Raw genomic sequence first — 15,663 nt, 5'->3', positions numbered from 1 at the left:
GATAACTATTTATCTAGATAAGATAAAAGATGAAGAAATAATTATCTAGATATTCATCAAGATAAGTCCGAACACAGCGTACCGACTCGTATCGAAGTTTGAGTCCGATACTGTTTAGTTATTGCTTGTATATTACAAGTGTAACTTCTTAAACAGTAAAAATTTCCCCGATATCTATCGATACACTCCAATTTCTTCCTGGAAAATGTTGACTATGTATTAATATTAATTTATCTGTAAATTATCTGGTAGTGTGTATCATTGTTATTTTTATTATTTATTTATTATTGGTTACAATAATTAATTTAATTGTCGTACCTCTTATCGATAATAAAAACGAGTAACGACACAACATAGTTCATAAGAATCTAATATTTTATCTTAACAACTTTCAATGTTAAGAATATTACCGAATAATCACGGGGAATTTATAAAATATCTAGTTAAATTATATACTTTATCGCCTTCATTTGGTTAATATATAAGGTACCTAGATATTTCATGAAACTACACAATTTCATACTTAAATCTAATATCTAATAATAAATAATATGATAATAGATAATATTGTAAATTATCATTACATTGTGGTAGCAAAACTAAACCTAATAGTATGTGATGAATTAGTACCTAATTATACATACATATAATCTCAAGCACAAGTTTTAAGCGTGTTATACAATCAAAAGAACCTTATCATCAGATCTTTTTGAAATCCTATTGTATAAAGTATGTTTAATTCAGGATGCAAAGTCACGTAAAGACTCCTCTGTCGCACGTTACGCGAATGATATCACGTTGAATCTAGAGCTATTTTAATAATAACCACGTTAATTGTTACTGACCTTTTGGCAAAAAACACATGATCCACAAACATGAGCGTCACGTAATAATTGCCGGCTAACGATATCGTGCTGAGCAACGCCACGATAGCCGACGCGTACGCGGACTTCCGGCCGTACTCCATCAGAAGACCATACTTGAGGTAACCGAACACGACGGCGGCCAGAGCCAGCCAACCAAGGGTACGGTATTCGATTGTCCTGTGGCCGACCGCGACAACGTTGTCGCGCTGACCGAGGCTGTGGTTATCTTTGACATGCAGTGACTGTTCCACGCAGCTCAGCGAGTGCTGGATGTGTCGCAATCGGACCCTGGACAGGGCCGTCAGCAAAATGCTGATCGCGCCGATCATGTTCGTCGACAGCGTATGCAAATGATTGGTCCCGTCATCCTCGACCCACATCGACCGGACCTCATCGAACGCCAAGTACAGTTGTACAGCGATGATGGTGAACAGCAACACGGTGTGACCGTTTGGCATGATGCCACCGAACACTGAAGACTGAAAACGCTGCGGGGTCTTATAAATTTGTCACAGTTTTACAAATATTTTTTTAAACACAAAAAACAATGCCGTAGCTAACGTACAAAACGCGTAGTTTGCTACTTCAAATCTGGGCGGTGGTCTCTCTCTCTTTTCGTATACCAATTACCATTCTATGTAAGTACGTTTCGATGGTACGGACCCTACAATTGATACGTCTATACTGTTTTGTATTAGCACTACGACGTTACGAAAATGTTGTCCATTATTGTAATGATCGGCTGTCACTAGACGTCGTTATTGACATGGTGTACGATTTCGAGTGTTATTTTCCTTGTAATAATGTGTATACAAACAATTACAAATAATAATGTATTATAATAATATATAATAGAGTAATATGAACCACTCGAATGTGAATCTATTACACACCGTTGTTGACAGTGGCGTATTTATGGTAGGGTGGAGGCATTGAGAGGGCTGCAGCCCCCATCACCACCGAAATGACATGTAAGGGCTTCATAATATTTACATTGTCACTTAAATGTTTTTTTCTGTTATATTATTATTATCTATATACGAAAACATTTTCTCGAAAGCGTGTGGATGGTTTTAATAAGTAGGTAGTAATAAGTAGTAAGTGTAATTTTCGTAGAGTTATTATTTTATTTTAAATTTAACGTTTATTATTTATTTACCATTAATATACAGCGTTATATACTATTCTAATAATTATTGATTTTCATTCCTATAAAATTATAGAAAAAAAGTTTAAATGTTACAAATATGGTATATAGGTACCTAGTATTATGTATATTAATATAGGTTCCAGCTCTGTTAAGCCCTCGGGCCCGGCCTCCTGACAGACACGTGCACACCAGGAGTCACTGAGGAGAGTCTGTCAGGTACTCAGGTCGCGGGGCATAACATTGATGTTATTGTCGTAAACATTGTTTTATTTCAACAAATGATGAAAGCCAGAGGAGAAATAATGCTAACGCTGTTCCTCCTCAAGCTCGCGATCCCACAAAAAAAAGATACCTACCTGCTCTGTTGATAACAATAATTGTATAACAATACAATATATTTATGTACATTGTCTTAATAGTTAAGGGCACAGATGTGACGTGTGACAACAAATATTTTGAGATGAAAAATTAGTATAATATAATAGAGTGGTACTCATTTTTGAGTTAATAATGTTCACTTATTCACGTGGTGCTAATCAATTCTTTATTCAATTTTAAGTTTGAAAAAACCGGTTTAAATATTATAACAGTTTTTTCGTTCATACTATTTTAGTTAAACCATTATTTAATTTTTGTAAGTATGGGGTAATATCCAAAAATATTGAATAAAATACTTACAAATTGTGTTTAAAATATATTTATTTATAACTTAAATTTTTTTTAAATAGTGTTAGACTGAGTCCCAATATAAAATGTTGGATATACCTAGTGAGCTGAAATTATGTATAAATGTAAACCAGGGAATTGCACCAGAATTAATCGAAACCTCTAACACTTTTAAAAACCATTAAAAATTCAAGCACTTGAAACCCACATAACCCGAATGATTCTGTTTTCAAAACAACCGAATTAAATAAAAACCCGAATAAAACATTCTGGTTGACCCGAAATCCGAATAGTTTTGTTTTTTACAATCTGCATGTGATATATAATTTTGTAGTATTTCTTGTGGTGAGTTCGATTCTGTAGTTAGTATTGTTTAACTATAATAATAAATTAACAGGAAAAATTGTACAATCAATCATAGGTAAATTCAATAGTTATCTATTTTCTTCAAAATAAAATCCAATAAAATCATTGATTGATTCTGGTTGAACCAAATGGTCTAATACTAAATTGTTTCTTATACCTAACATATATATATATATAGTTTATTACTTTATTAGTATATTGTATAGAATAAATCCAAGTTATTGCCATTATAGTAATATAAAATATAGCATGGTCATTGGTCTCAACAAAACTAAACAACGTATTGGCAGTCGTGAGTTTGTGACCAAAATATCAAATACTAATAAGTAATAATTACTTATAATATTAATACCTATATAATATTATTTGCCAACCAACTTCTCAAGCGGTATTATAATTTAGTACCGAATATTGTAATTCGTGGCTATATTTAGGTACCAGTTTTCCGGAAATCGCAAAATCATAATTTATATTTTATTTTTATTTCTCTACAGCTTAATGCCCCTATAGCCTGTCTATTTTAAGCATTTTAGTTAACTTATATCCGTCGAATTGGCAAGTGGTAAATAAATAGGTACCTAATTAATTTCCCATTGTATTAGTTCTTGTAGTTTCTTAGAAAAATGTAATTACTGTACATTAATAAACCGAGATTGGTCTAAAACTATTGTTGCGCATTGGTTTTAGGAATTTATCTTTTACTATAAATAACATAAATCTTTTTTTAAAATTTTTTCCGGGTTGACATTTTATTTTTTTTTTTTTTTTTGGGGGGGGGGGGGTTGGATCTTAGCCATCAAAAGTTGTGTTTGTTCAAGTCTACTGATAACCAATGTTAACCCGAATAATAACGGCTATTAAAACCCAAATGTTTACTTGTTTTTTTTTTCCGGTGTTTAAACACCCGAATACATCCTGCAGTACCCGAAACCCGAATAAATGATTTGGGTGCCAAGCTCTGATATATACGACAATACGATATTATAAATATAAATAATATATAATATGTATTATAAATATTATAATAATATAATCTAATTTTATTAGATTTTCAGTTAACCATCTACTACCTATAATATACACTCGGTTTATAAATTAAGTTTGCTAACGACCATACAATGTTAAATACATACAGTTCTTGTCCAAGTTAAGCAACGTCAGGCGCATAGTCAGTACTTGGATGTGCCAACGCTTGGGTAGAACAACACTAGATATGAATGTCGTTGGAACTCATATTAATATAAAATATAATTATTAATATTATATTATACTACATTCCATAAGTATTTTGATATTTTTAAAGCCAAATAGTGATAATTACTATTTATGTTGAGTGTTGAAACTAACATTTTAACAATTACAGCAGTATTGATGGTAATAGGTACAAATACATACAATTATAATATTATAATAATAATATTATACAAATATACAATTAAAACAGAATGGTTGATATTGATAAAATATGAAACAGATTAAGGAGGCTGCAGCAGGTTTTGTCAAAAATCAAAACTAATGTAGATTTGACATTTTGACCAATTTAAACATTAATTTCGTTTGTTATAATGTTTTTTAATATATTTAAATTCCGTATCATAAAATAAGCCTTAAGAGGGCTGGAGGGGGCTCCAGACAATGAAAAAAATTTACTTTAAACCAATTAGCTAGACAAAACTGGAAGAATTTGGTCCGACAGATTTTAATTTTGAAAACGGATTATGAATGATCAACAAGTTTACTAGGGAATGATCGAGGCGATTTTGAATATTCCAATTATTGTCATTATCATATAAATATATATATATTATGAATAATATAAATACAAAAATATAATATATTTTCGATATTTTTATTCTTGGATATCACAGCAGAAAAAAAAAATATTCAAAAACGCTTCTATCATTCCTTAGTAAACTTGTGATCAATAATAATCCGTTTTCAAAATTAAAATCTGTCAAACCAAATTCTTCCAGTTTTGTCTAGCTTATTGGTCTAAAAGTCACTTTTATTTCATCTGCTGTAGGATTGTGAATACTGAATCGTTAATATTGTTTGGTATGCTATATTAATGCAATAGTTTTATCATATTATTTATTTGATTGTTCGCAATTTTTTATTAATGTTGTAGTGGAATAGGTTAGATGTGAATAAGGGTGAATATAAGTTCCCACACAAAAAAATTAAAAAAAAATCTAAAGTAAGAAATGGTAAACCAAATTTAATATGTACTAGCCACTTTCCTAATTCATCAAAATTAAATTCTTGTGCAAACCATAAGCTTTGAATTTTACAGACCAAGCTTGGCACAGCTGAAAACGGCATCCTCGTGAGCTATCCTGAGTGCTGTTCTAATGTGCGGTCGGAAATATAATATTTATTGTTTGGTGCATTGATATCTCAAAGTCTAAGACAAATTTATCAGAATTCATTTTTTTTTAATAACTCAGTTTAATATATTATTTTTAATGTTTTATCCGGTAAAAAGCAAAATTTTACACTCAGGTCCATTAGTTTAAAAATTAGAGTTAATCGACTTCTTATAAAATTTAAAGGGTAATATTATTATCTAGATAATGCCGTAGGATTTTTATTTAATTTTTATTTTAAAGCGAGTTATGAGTATTTTAAACTAAACGTGATCTACTAAGCGTAAAATTTGCTATGTTACGTATTTGTAAAACGGAGACAACCAATTTTGGTGTAACGTCCTCTTAACATGCGAAATAAATCACGTCCATTTTTATAAATTGTGGACTAAGTAAATTGTATAGTAAATTTAATATTTGTTTAAACTTTAAATGTTAACTTTGTTAATAATTGACGAGTATCTACTGAATTCAATAAAATAGACTGTCCATACTATTTCATATTATCATAGGTATTAAAGATAAGTCTTAATCTACCGATTGGTAGAAAGTAATGCATTTAATTTTATCGCCACGTAGGAAAATACGTATTGGTATATTTTTGTTCGTGTCTAGATTCAAATAAAAATTGAATTACACTTATTTTTGTGCTACATAAAAACAAGTAAATTTAGTATATCCTGCGTATGCAGGATTTTTCACTAGGGGGGGGGGGGGCTTGAAAATTAGTTACAATTTTATTTTTATTTTGTCCAGTCTAATAATTTCATATGTTTATTTGAGGTACTTTAAAATGTTTATAACTTCTCAACTTTTCTGGTAGAAAAAATGCTCTGATCATAAACTTCGATGTTTGATGTATTTTTTTGGAAGCGAATTGGATCTAGTTGGTACTTTTAAAAAATCCAAATTGAAAATGCTCAATGCTTTAAAAAATAATTGAAGAAAAAAAGTTAAAATTTGTTAAAAATATTTGGTAACCAGCTTGATTATACCGTCCTCACTTGGATTGTATTTGATTAATTAAAATTTTTTTTTTCTATAAATGTCAATAAAAAATTATTTATCCAGACAAAGAGCCAAGTAAGATATTACCAGAAGTTTTCAAAACTGTCGGTAAAAACAAAACAAAAACAGGTGGGTTAGTGGATGCCGCTCTACTGTACAGTGGGTCACTGCAGTTTAATGGATGGTATTAAATTTGAATTCAATGATATGATATCATTGTATAAGAAAAACGATTCTGAGCGGAGACGGTTTGTCAGTCTCAATATTTTATATTGTTATTGATTATTATATCATGTAAGTTGAATTAATATTATAATATTATTATTTTTTATTCATTTCTATGGTAATAAACAAAGCGTTAGAAATTAAAATCCCATTATTATTTTTTTTCGTAATTTTTCGGTGGTTTTTCCCATGGCATTAAATAACTATTGATAAAATTGAAAATGACCCGCTTAAAGTACCATCTTGATTCAATCTGTTAAAAAATAAGATACTATATGTTGAAGTTGAAGCACTCCTCCTGGGTATACATTTTGTATACAGGATATAAAAAAAAAATAAACACCATTGTAAAACGAATAGCTTCATCGCTCCGCTCAGAATATAAAAATCGCTATAAGAGAAATCGAGTGAATATCCAATATTGTAAAAATATGAACATCAATCACTCGTAAAAATGTAATTTTTTGCTTGTGGATATTTTTTTTTTGATAAAGGTAGACAAACTTATGAATAATCTTGTGTTACATTATCAAATCTTAGATTTAAAAAGAAAAAAATTTTATGAGTTCTTAACTCAAAATAATTTGCTAATTTTCGTGATTTTTCCGTATTTTTTCAATATTTGAACTTTAAATGCTTATAAAAAAAAGGATTTTTAATATTTTTTAAATCTCATTGAAACAATATAGTAGGAGCTTTGTATTAAATTCGCAAGCTATTTTACACAACAAATAAAGTTTTATTGACATTAATATAAAAAAAAAACCTAAAAAAGTTGGAAACTGAGTATAACCGTAAACAGCTCAAAACAAGTCAAAATATTTCGAAAATGTTTTCATGTAAAGAAAAGGCTGATATAAACATTTAGTGGAAATTTGATGTATTACGATCATTTGTTTTAGAGTAACACTAAAAGCTAAAATCGATTATGTCAAAAACCGATTTTGCGTAAAAATTCCCGTTTTTCTTTTATTTTGTTTTTCTGGGCGCTTTGGAAAACTATTGGGAATTTTAAATTTTGACCTCCCAAAAGTACTAATTAGATTAACTTCTTTGTTGAACAAGATACTGAAGTTGAAAATCGAAGTATTATTTCGACTACTAGTCGTGTACACAGACACAAAAATAAAAAATTAATTAAAAATTAAATATTAAAAATAAATAAATAAAAAACACACATCATTGTAAAACCAATACATTCATCGCTCCACTCAGAATCTAAAATGAAGGAAAATTGGATTTTTTTAGGAAAATCAGTAATTGACAAAATCGATCATATTTTTTGCTTTAACTCCAAAACTAATCAACAAAACATTAAATTTTCAAGAAATATTTAATTACGACATTCAAAATAATCAAGTTTTGTTCCGTTTACTAAAAATCTAATAAACCTTGGTGCTTTAGACTGCTGAAAGTATATGTAATACTGGTATAAATTTTAATTCATTTAAGGTTAATAAAAATATTAATAATTCAGGTAATCAATGTTAAAAGTATGTTGCAAAATATTAACCAATATTAATACGTTATATTGAAAGTAGGTAACCTAATATATATGCCTACTAATTTTAACCAAATCAATACTACCCGTATGGACGTATGGTTTTATTCTACAAAAACATGGTAAATATACTTATATTTACATAAATAATTGTAATGTGATAGGTAGATAAATTTATGATTTTTGACACTGTTTTGTGGCAGTAATATTTTATACCGTTCATTGTATCGATAAGTAATATTTGTTTAGAACTACCTAATGAGTTTTATCCATTCTCCCAAAAGTATACGATTTGTAGTATATTCTGTATTCAGTATTTTAGTGATTATGTATTAAACAAATTTTATTTAATATTAATATGCTAGAATATGCCGTAAAGTACAAAAACTATATATAAAAACACATTCTATAGACAAATAAGGTTTATTCAAATAAAACGATTATAATATATTAAACAAGTATTAAAATAATTAAATTGATGTTAAATATAATATGATTATAAAATTTACAAACATATTATCGCCATATTTCTAAAAATAATAGCAAATTGTACATTTCACCGATAAAAAAAAGAAATGTGATTTATACATACAAATATGCGTAACTCAATAGCAATGCAGAATAAGTGTAAAGTAACCAAAGAATAAACTGTGCAAATTACACAAGTATAAAATCAAATGTTTATAATACTTTAGATGGAGTAGTAATACCAATACAACTAAAAAAATGGTATAGTTGTATTTATTCATTTAATAAATAAATACGTTTAGTTAAGATTTTCTAACAAGATTAAAAATCATATATTTTTGAGCAATAAATATAGTATTAATAAGATGACCCACTTCCTAAACCATTACGATTACTACCATAGGATCCACCTAGACCACTACTTGAACCACTGGAGCTACCATACCCCCCTCCTAATCCGCCACTAGAGCTCCCTGATCCTCCATATCCACCTCCTTGACTACCACTTGAACTACCAGATCCTCCATAAGCGCTTCCTTGAGAACCACCTGAACCACTTGAACCTCCATACCCACCTCCTATACCTCCATTTGAACCTCCTGATCCTCCATATCCACCACCTAGCCCACCGCTTGAACTTCCTAATCCTCCATAACCCCCTCCTAGACCACCATTTGTACTTCCTGATCCTCCATAGCTACTTCCTAAACCACTATTTGAACCTCCTGATCCTCCATATCCACCTCCAAGACCCCCACTTGAGCTTCCCGATCCTCCATAACCACCTCCTAGACCACCACTTGACCCACTGGATCCTCCATATCCACCTCCTATACCTCCATTTGAACTTCCAGAACCTCCATATCCACCACCTAGCCCACCGCTTGAGCTTCCTGATCCTCCATATCCACCTCCAAGACCCCCACTTGAGCTTCCCAATCCTCCATAACCACTTCCTAGACCACCGCTTGAACTACCAGAACCACCATATCCACCTCCTAATCCACTTCCACTAGAACCACTTGATGCTCCATACCCACCACCTAGGCCACCACTTGAACCACCGGATCCACTATATCCACCTCCTAGACCCCCATTTGAGCTTCCCGATCCTCCATAGCTATTTCCCAGACCACCGCTTGAACTACCTGAACCACCGTATCCACTTCCACTAGAACCACCTGATCCGCCTAGTCCACCAAATCCTCCTCCACTTGATCCACCAGAACCACCATATCCACCGCCTAGACCCCCGCTCGAACTTCCGGATCCTCCATATCCACCTCCCAGACCACCGCTTAAGCTTCCCGATCCTCCATAGCTACTTCCTATTCCACCACTTGAACTACCAGACCCACCATATCCACCTCCTACACCACTTCCACTGGAACCTCCTGATCCACCATATCTACTTCCAAGACTACTACTTGAACCACCATACCCAGCACCATTGTTACTAGATCCACCGCCATTGTAAAGACCTCCTAGATTACCACCACTTCCCCCTAAACTTCCTGAACCTCCAAAGCCCCCATTTCCACCATAGCTATTTCCAGATTGACGATCACCAGCATATCCTCCTACAGGGTCAGTATATGTAATTTTAGGTTTGTATCCATCTTCATCAGCTTCGTATTCAACAATTTGTGTTCGACCATCGGGTAGTAGTACATGATACACTCCGGTAGCTTCTTCACCTTGACGACTTTCTTTATGACCAAAAATAGCACCAGATTCTGGCGCATTAACTTCGTAAGAAAATTCATAATTTGCAGGTTCCTATACAAAATATAATTTATTAATTAGATGTAATGAATAAAAAAATAATACAATTAAATATACATTATAATATATATTAGTGTATTACAATATAATTAATTAATTAAGAAAAATTAAGTTATTAGCTTGTAAATATAGGATAATTTTATAGTTATATTATTACATGAAATAATTATAATAATAAAAAATATATTTTTATTTATTAAATTAAAATTGTATTTATAATGTAAACTTACCGAGAGAGGATCGTTTCCTGATCCACCAAGTCCATTACCATTGGCTCCCCCAAGTTGGTCATACGATCCGGAACCTCCAGCTCCATAACCATCGTTATTTCCTGAAGATGCTCCACCAAGTCCTCCACCACCACTTCCATAACTCCCAGAGGAACCACTTCCGTAATTTCCGGATGATCCACTGCCGAAGCCACCTGAAGATCCTCCTCCATAGCTTCCAGATGATCCACTGCCAAAGCCTCCTGAAGAACCACCTCCATAGCTTCCAGACGATCCACTGCCAAAACCTCCAGAAGAACCTCCTCCATAGCTTCCAGATGATCCACTGCCAAAACCTCCTGATGATCCTCCTCCATAACTTCCAGATGATCCGCTGCCAAAACCTCCCGAAGAGCCGGCTCCATAAATTCCATTTGATCCAGTAGAACTACCTAAACTACCAGATGAACCACTTCCATAACTTCCTGATGATCCGCCTCCATAACCTCCAGTTGACCTTCCAGTGCTACCAAGACCACCTGAAGATCCACTTCCATAACCACTCGCCGATCCACTACCGTATCGACCATTGTTGCGAGAACTAGATCCTCCATAGCTTCCTTTGTTACCTCCAAATTTAGACCCAAATGAAGGATAACGATTGTTGGCTGCTCCTGACAAACCGGATTGAGATCCATATTGATTGGCACCGCTGAAAAACGGACTGGCTGATGATGATCCTACTCCACCGCCATTTCCTCCACCATATTGTCCTTTGCCTCCATATCCTCCATTTCTACCGTTTCCATTGCTGTTGCTACTTCCACCACCATATGGTGATTCAGCAACAACAAATACAATTGATAGAAGCAGTATTATTAGTGCCCGCTAAAATAAAATAATTACGTAAAATTAATATTAATTTAAATATAAGTTTAAAAATGTTTTATTTAAAAAATCTTGAAGAAATATGTTTATTGTTTGGTTAAAATTACGTCGAAACCAAAAATTTGATAAAAATTGATTTTATTTTTATAACAAATTAAAAAATATTCAATTTTATATTAATTTAAATTATTAATACATTATTATTATTATTGATCTGACTTTAAATTGTGTAATTTTTAACTATTAAAATTAAAGACGTTTTTAATAGTAAATTACAAAAAACGGATTTTTTTTTTGAAATGCAAGCCTTGAGTAAAAAAAAGCGGGTAACTGGATGTCGCTCTAATGTACAGTAGGTTATAAGTGGGTGACTATAATGTATGGTGTTAAATTTGTATTCAATGATATAATATCATTTATCAAAAATGATGCTGAGACATTTCATCAGCCTAGGATATTTTATAATAATATATTTACCTATATTGTTATTATTTATTATTAATACAGTAGCCGAATAAATTGAATTATCATTATTTGATTATTATCGTATTTGTATATAATAATATACTTTAAAAGTTTCAAGTACCAACGAATAATTATTTTAAAACATAACACAAAACTAAAATTATTCTTCTTCGTTTAAATATCTAATTTTGTCTAAATTTGAACATAATATAACTATTAAAAAAACGTGTTTTCATATTTTTTTATTTTTTGTTTACATAATAACCTATTCACGTGGAACCTTGTTTTAAATTTTCAATTCTTAGCTATAAAATTTGAACCTTTGTTACATTTTTATCTTAAACATTTTTAATTTTTAAACTTTAAGTTTGATAAATGTTGTCAACGTTTGAACTTTATTTATAAATAAAAGAAAAGAATTTTTAATATTTTTAACTGCTGTTGTAACAATATATCATGAGTCTTGTATTCAACTAAAAAACTACAAAAAAAAAATTGTAAAAAAACTATAAAAATTGGAAACTGAAAATCTTAGTAAACAGCTCAAAACAAGTCAAATTATTTTTAAAACGTATTATAATGGTACATAGAAAATGCTAATATAAACATTCAGTCAACATTTTATGTATTATATATTTGTTGGTCATTTGCTTTAGAGTTACCTACACCAAAAACCAAAATCGATTTTCTTGAAAAGTTTTCCCTTCATTTTTTGTTTGTTTCTCTAGCTGGTCTTGAAAACTATTGGGAGTTTTTACTTTAAGTTCGCCTCCCCCCTCCCAAGTACCAACTAGATTCACTTTACTATCAGAAAAGGTCTGTTAAAGAAAAACTAAGCATTTTTACTGTCCTAAAAGGTGATGGCAGACACGTATAAAAAAGACACATCATTGTAAAAGCTATACTTTCGGTGCTCCGTTCAGAATCTAAAATTAATGATAATTGATCAAAAAAAATATATAAAAATATCTGAAGCAATTTATAATAAAAATTAATTTTAAATTTAAAACTGATATTCTATCCAATTACCTAACACATTTAATTATAAATCAGTATAAGTATGAAAATATTTTCATATTCATATAAGTTAATCACAATTCCAATTTTAAGACTTTTATTATAAATTATTAGTTAAAGTTAAAAAGTTAAAATAGTACCTACATGTGGTAAAATAAATTTTCCTGTAAAATTGAATTGATAATTTCAACTCGTTTGGATGGTACACTGTTGACTATCAAATTAATTTGGTAAACTTACTCGTATAAACGTAATACATACCTACTATTTTGTATAAGACCTATTGTACATGGTAATTTCTACTTAACTCATAACTATTAACTAATTATAAATGTTCTAAGAAGAGCCTGATACATTAAAATATTAAATAATAAGATAATTAAATTTTGATAGCTTGAAATAGTTAATAGAAAAAGTTCAAACACTCTAAGATACTCTGTAGTATAATTGTGTAGTGGATTATATTTAGTCAATGGTCTAGGAAATTGTGTTTATTCCAAAGACTAAGTATAATCAATGTTTAATAAATAATAAATGCTAAATAGTTGTATATTCAACGAATCTTATAGTTAAATATTACAAATGTTTACACTTTACAATACATTACACTATGATACATTATGATTAATCGTTTTAAAGAAAATTTGGAGCACAAAAGTAAACTTATTATTTTCCGTTGTGTATAATTAATTATAATCTTTGACTCTTTGCGATGAACACTACACGAATGCATATAAATATAATCGTGTATAGTGTATTCTATATATAAAGACCCATATATAAGTACCCACCTGCATAATGTTATTTTTTAAATATGACATAATAGTATTCTATCCATATTAGAATTTTAAATACATTCTTTTGTTTTAGCTACAATGATTAGATAATCTACTATTTCGTTATATGTGACAAATTCAAAAAACTTGCATATATTAAGAAATACCTATCTTTATTTAGATTTAACGTTCTATTTTAAATTACTTACAATGCCTTTGTTATAAATAGTTAAATTGTGTATATAATAAAATATTTATCATGAATATTACATAATATGTAGCGCAGTATGTTGTGTATATAACTCATTATTATTCTAAAAATATTTTAATATCAACTCAAAATGATAAATATCTTAGTAAAAGGTAAAACTTTTTAAATTTTTATTTCTTAAATGTTTAATTGTTTTCCCATAATGTTTTATATAAATAAAGGCAATATATACAAAACTTGCAATTACTCGTTTTAAAAATATTTAAACTCCGATGTAAAATACCTACATCTAGATTATGAATTACAGAGGGATTTTTATCATAATTTTTTTAGTTTGATTATTGATATCTAAATTTTTCTGTAACTTACAAGAATTTTTCTGTTTGATAATAATGGTTATATAAAAAGTTGTGCATAGAGTTTCTTCGTGTTTCAGCAAATATTTAGTAATGTTTAGTTAAAATAACTTAACTTTCAAAAACAATATTGAAGGTATATAAGCAATATTCATAAATTATAAAATGTTTTGTGTAAGTACCAATACAGCAGTTTTATTTTATTTTGAAACCTCAACGGTTTTTTTTTTGTATTCCTGTACCTATTTCAATGCTATCTCTTAATTTCTATTCAACGCATTGTACATATCATTCCAAAAATAAATATAAATATAACCATATAGACACTTTAACAATGCGTAGAATAATAATACATATTTTATTGTATTCAAATCGTTGTAAAGAATATTTTATGTAAATTGAAAGTTTTAAAAATATCAGATAAAATATACCTGTAACGTAAGTGTTTAACCTAAGAAGCAATATATAAATTACGTGACATTTAAAAAAATATATTTAGTTCAAAAAATGATTTAAAATTATGGACATCTTTCAGCCGTTGCACGTTGGTAGTTTAGTTGTACGCGAGTGGACGCATCTCTTTACGATATAGATTATAGGTAGGTACTTATAAATTATAATCATTTGAATGTTGTTATTCTGCAATTTATCAATTTCTTAAAAAATATTTAAGTAGATGATAAATCACTAGTTGGTCCATGCGCAGTATTGCATACAAACTACAATTACAGAGGCGTAATAATATAATAATATTATATTATATTATGTCCATGAGGTTTGTGAAAACATTTATTTTTTGCATGTACGTTCCGAAAACCATAGAGAGAGGACGTTAGGTGTTTATTTATTAAGTTTATATATTGAATATATGAAAATTAATTTGAAGAAGGGCTTATTTTCTACGTCCTGTAGTAGGTTTTGGTTAATAATTATATTAATTAATTTATATAATTATATTATAAGCAAATATGTGTTTGTGAGTTGCGTATCCATTAGGGCAATAGTTGATATCCGGTTAAACCGCGGAATTCGGCCGGTAAAATCAGTGGGTTAAGTGTAATCGACTATTGTAATACGGGCCTACTAGAGACGTTGGCTAATGGTGAATTTTTGGTTCAGTTAAACGTAATTTTTAATGAAATAGGGCATTTTAACGCAAAGTGATTGAACGATGTCAGAAACGGAAGCAATAACGTTTGGTGTACGGATTATTGAATATAGTACAGTATTCATTGAGAAAAAGGGATGTTGACATCAGAAATAATAATGTATAATATGATTGTTTTAGATTCTGAGTGGAACGATGAATGTATTGATTTTACAATGATGTGTGTTTTTTT

At 30.1% G+C, this 15,663-nt stretch overlaps 1 protein-coding gene across 1 annotated transcript in view; it reads right to left on the bottom strand.

Moving 5' to 3' along the window:
- Nucleotides 1–8,674: 8,674 nt before the first annotated feature.
- LOC100160731 (loricrin) overlaps nucleotides 8,675–15,663 on the bottom strand; it is a 9,790-nt gene continuing 2,801 nt past the window's right edge. Inside the window, exons 2-3 of the mRNA XM_001946113.5 lie at nucleotides 10,632–11,498; nucleotides 8,675–10,395 (exon numbers count right to left, since the gene is read on the bottom strand). Of these exons, the coding sequence (XP_001946148.2) occupies nucleotides 8,974–10,395; nucleotides 10,632–11,498 (2,289 nt within the window). The 3' untranslated portion in view covers nucleotides 8,675–8,973. The remainder of the gene's footprint in view (nucleotides 10,396–10,631; nucleotides 11,499–15,663) is intronic.

Source organism: Acyrthosiphon pisum, chromosome X, assembly GCF_005508785.2.
Source record: "Acyrthosiphon pisum isolate AL4f chromosome X, pea_aphid_22Mar2018_4r6ur, whole genome shotgun sequence".
In the NCBI taxonomy this organism is placed as follows: domain Eukaryota; kingdom Metazoa; phylum Arthropoda; class Insecta; order Hemiptera; family Aphididae; genus Acyrthosiphon; species Acyrthosiphon pisum.
Note: the sequence above shows the minus strand (reverse complement) of the source record. Positions and strands in the feature narration are given on the sequence as shown.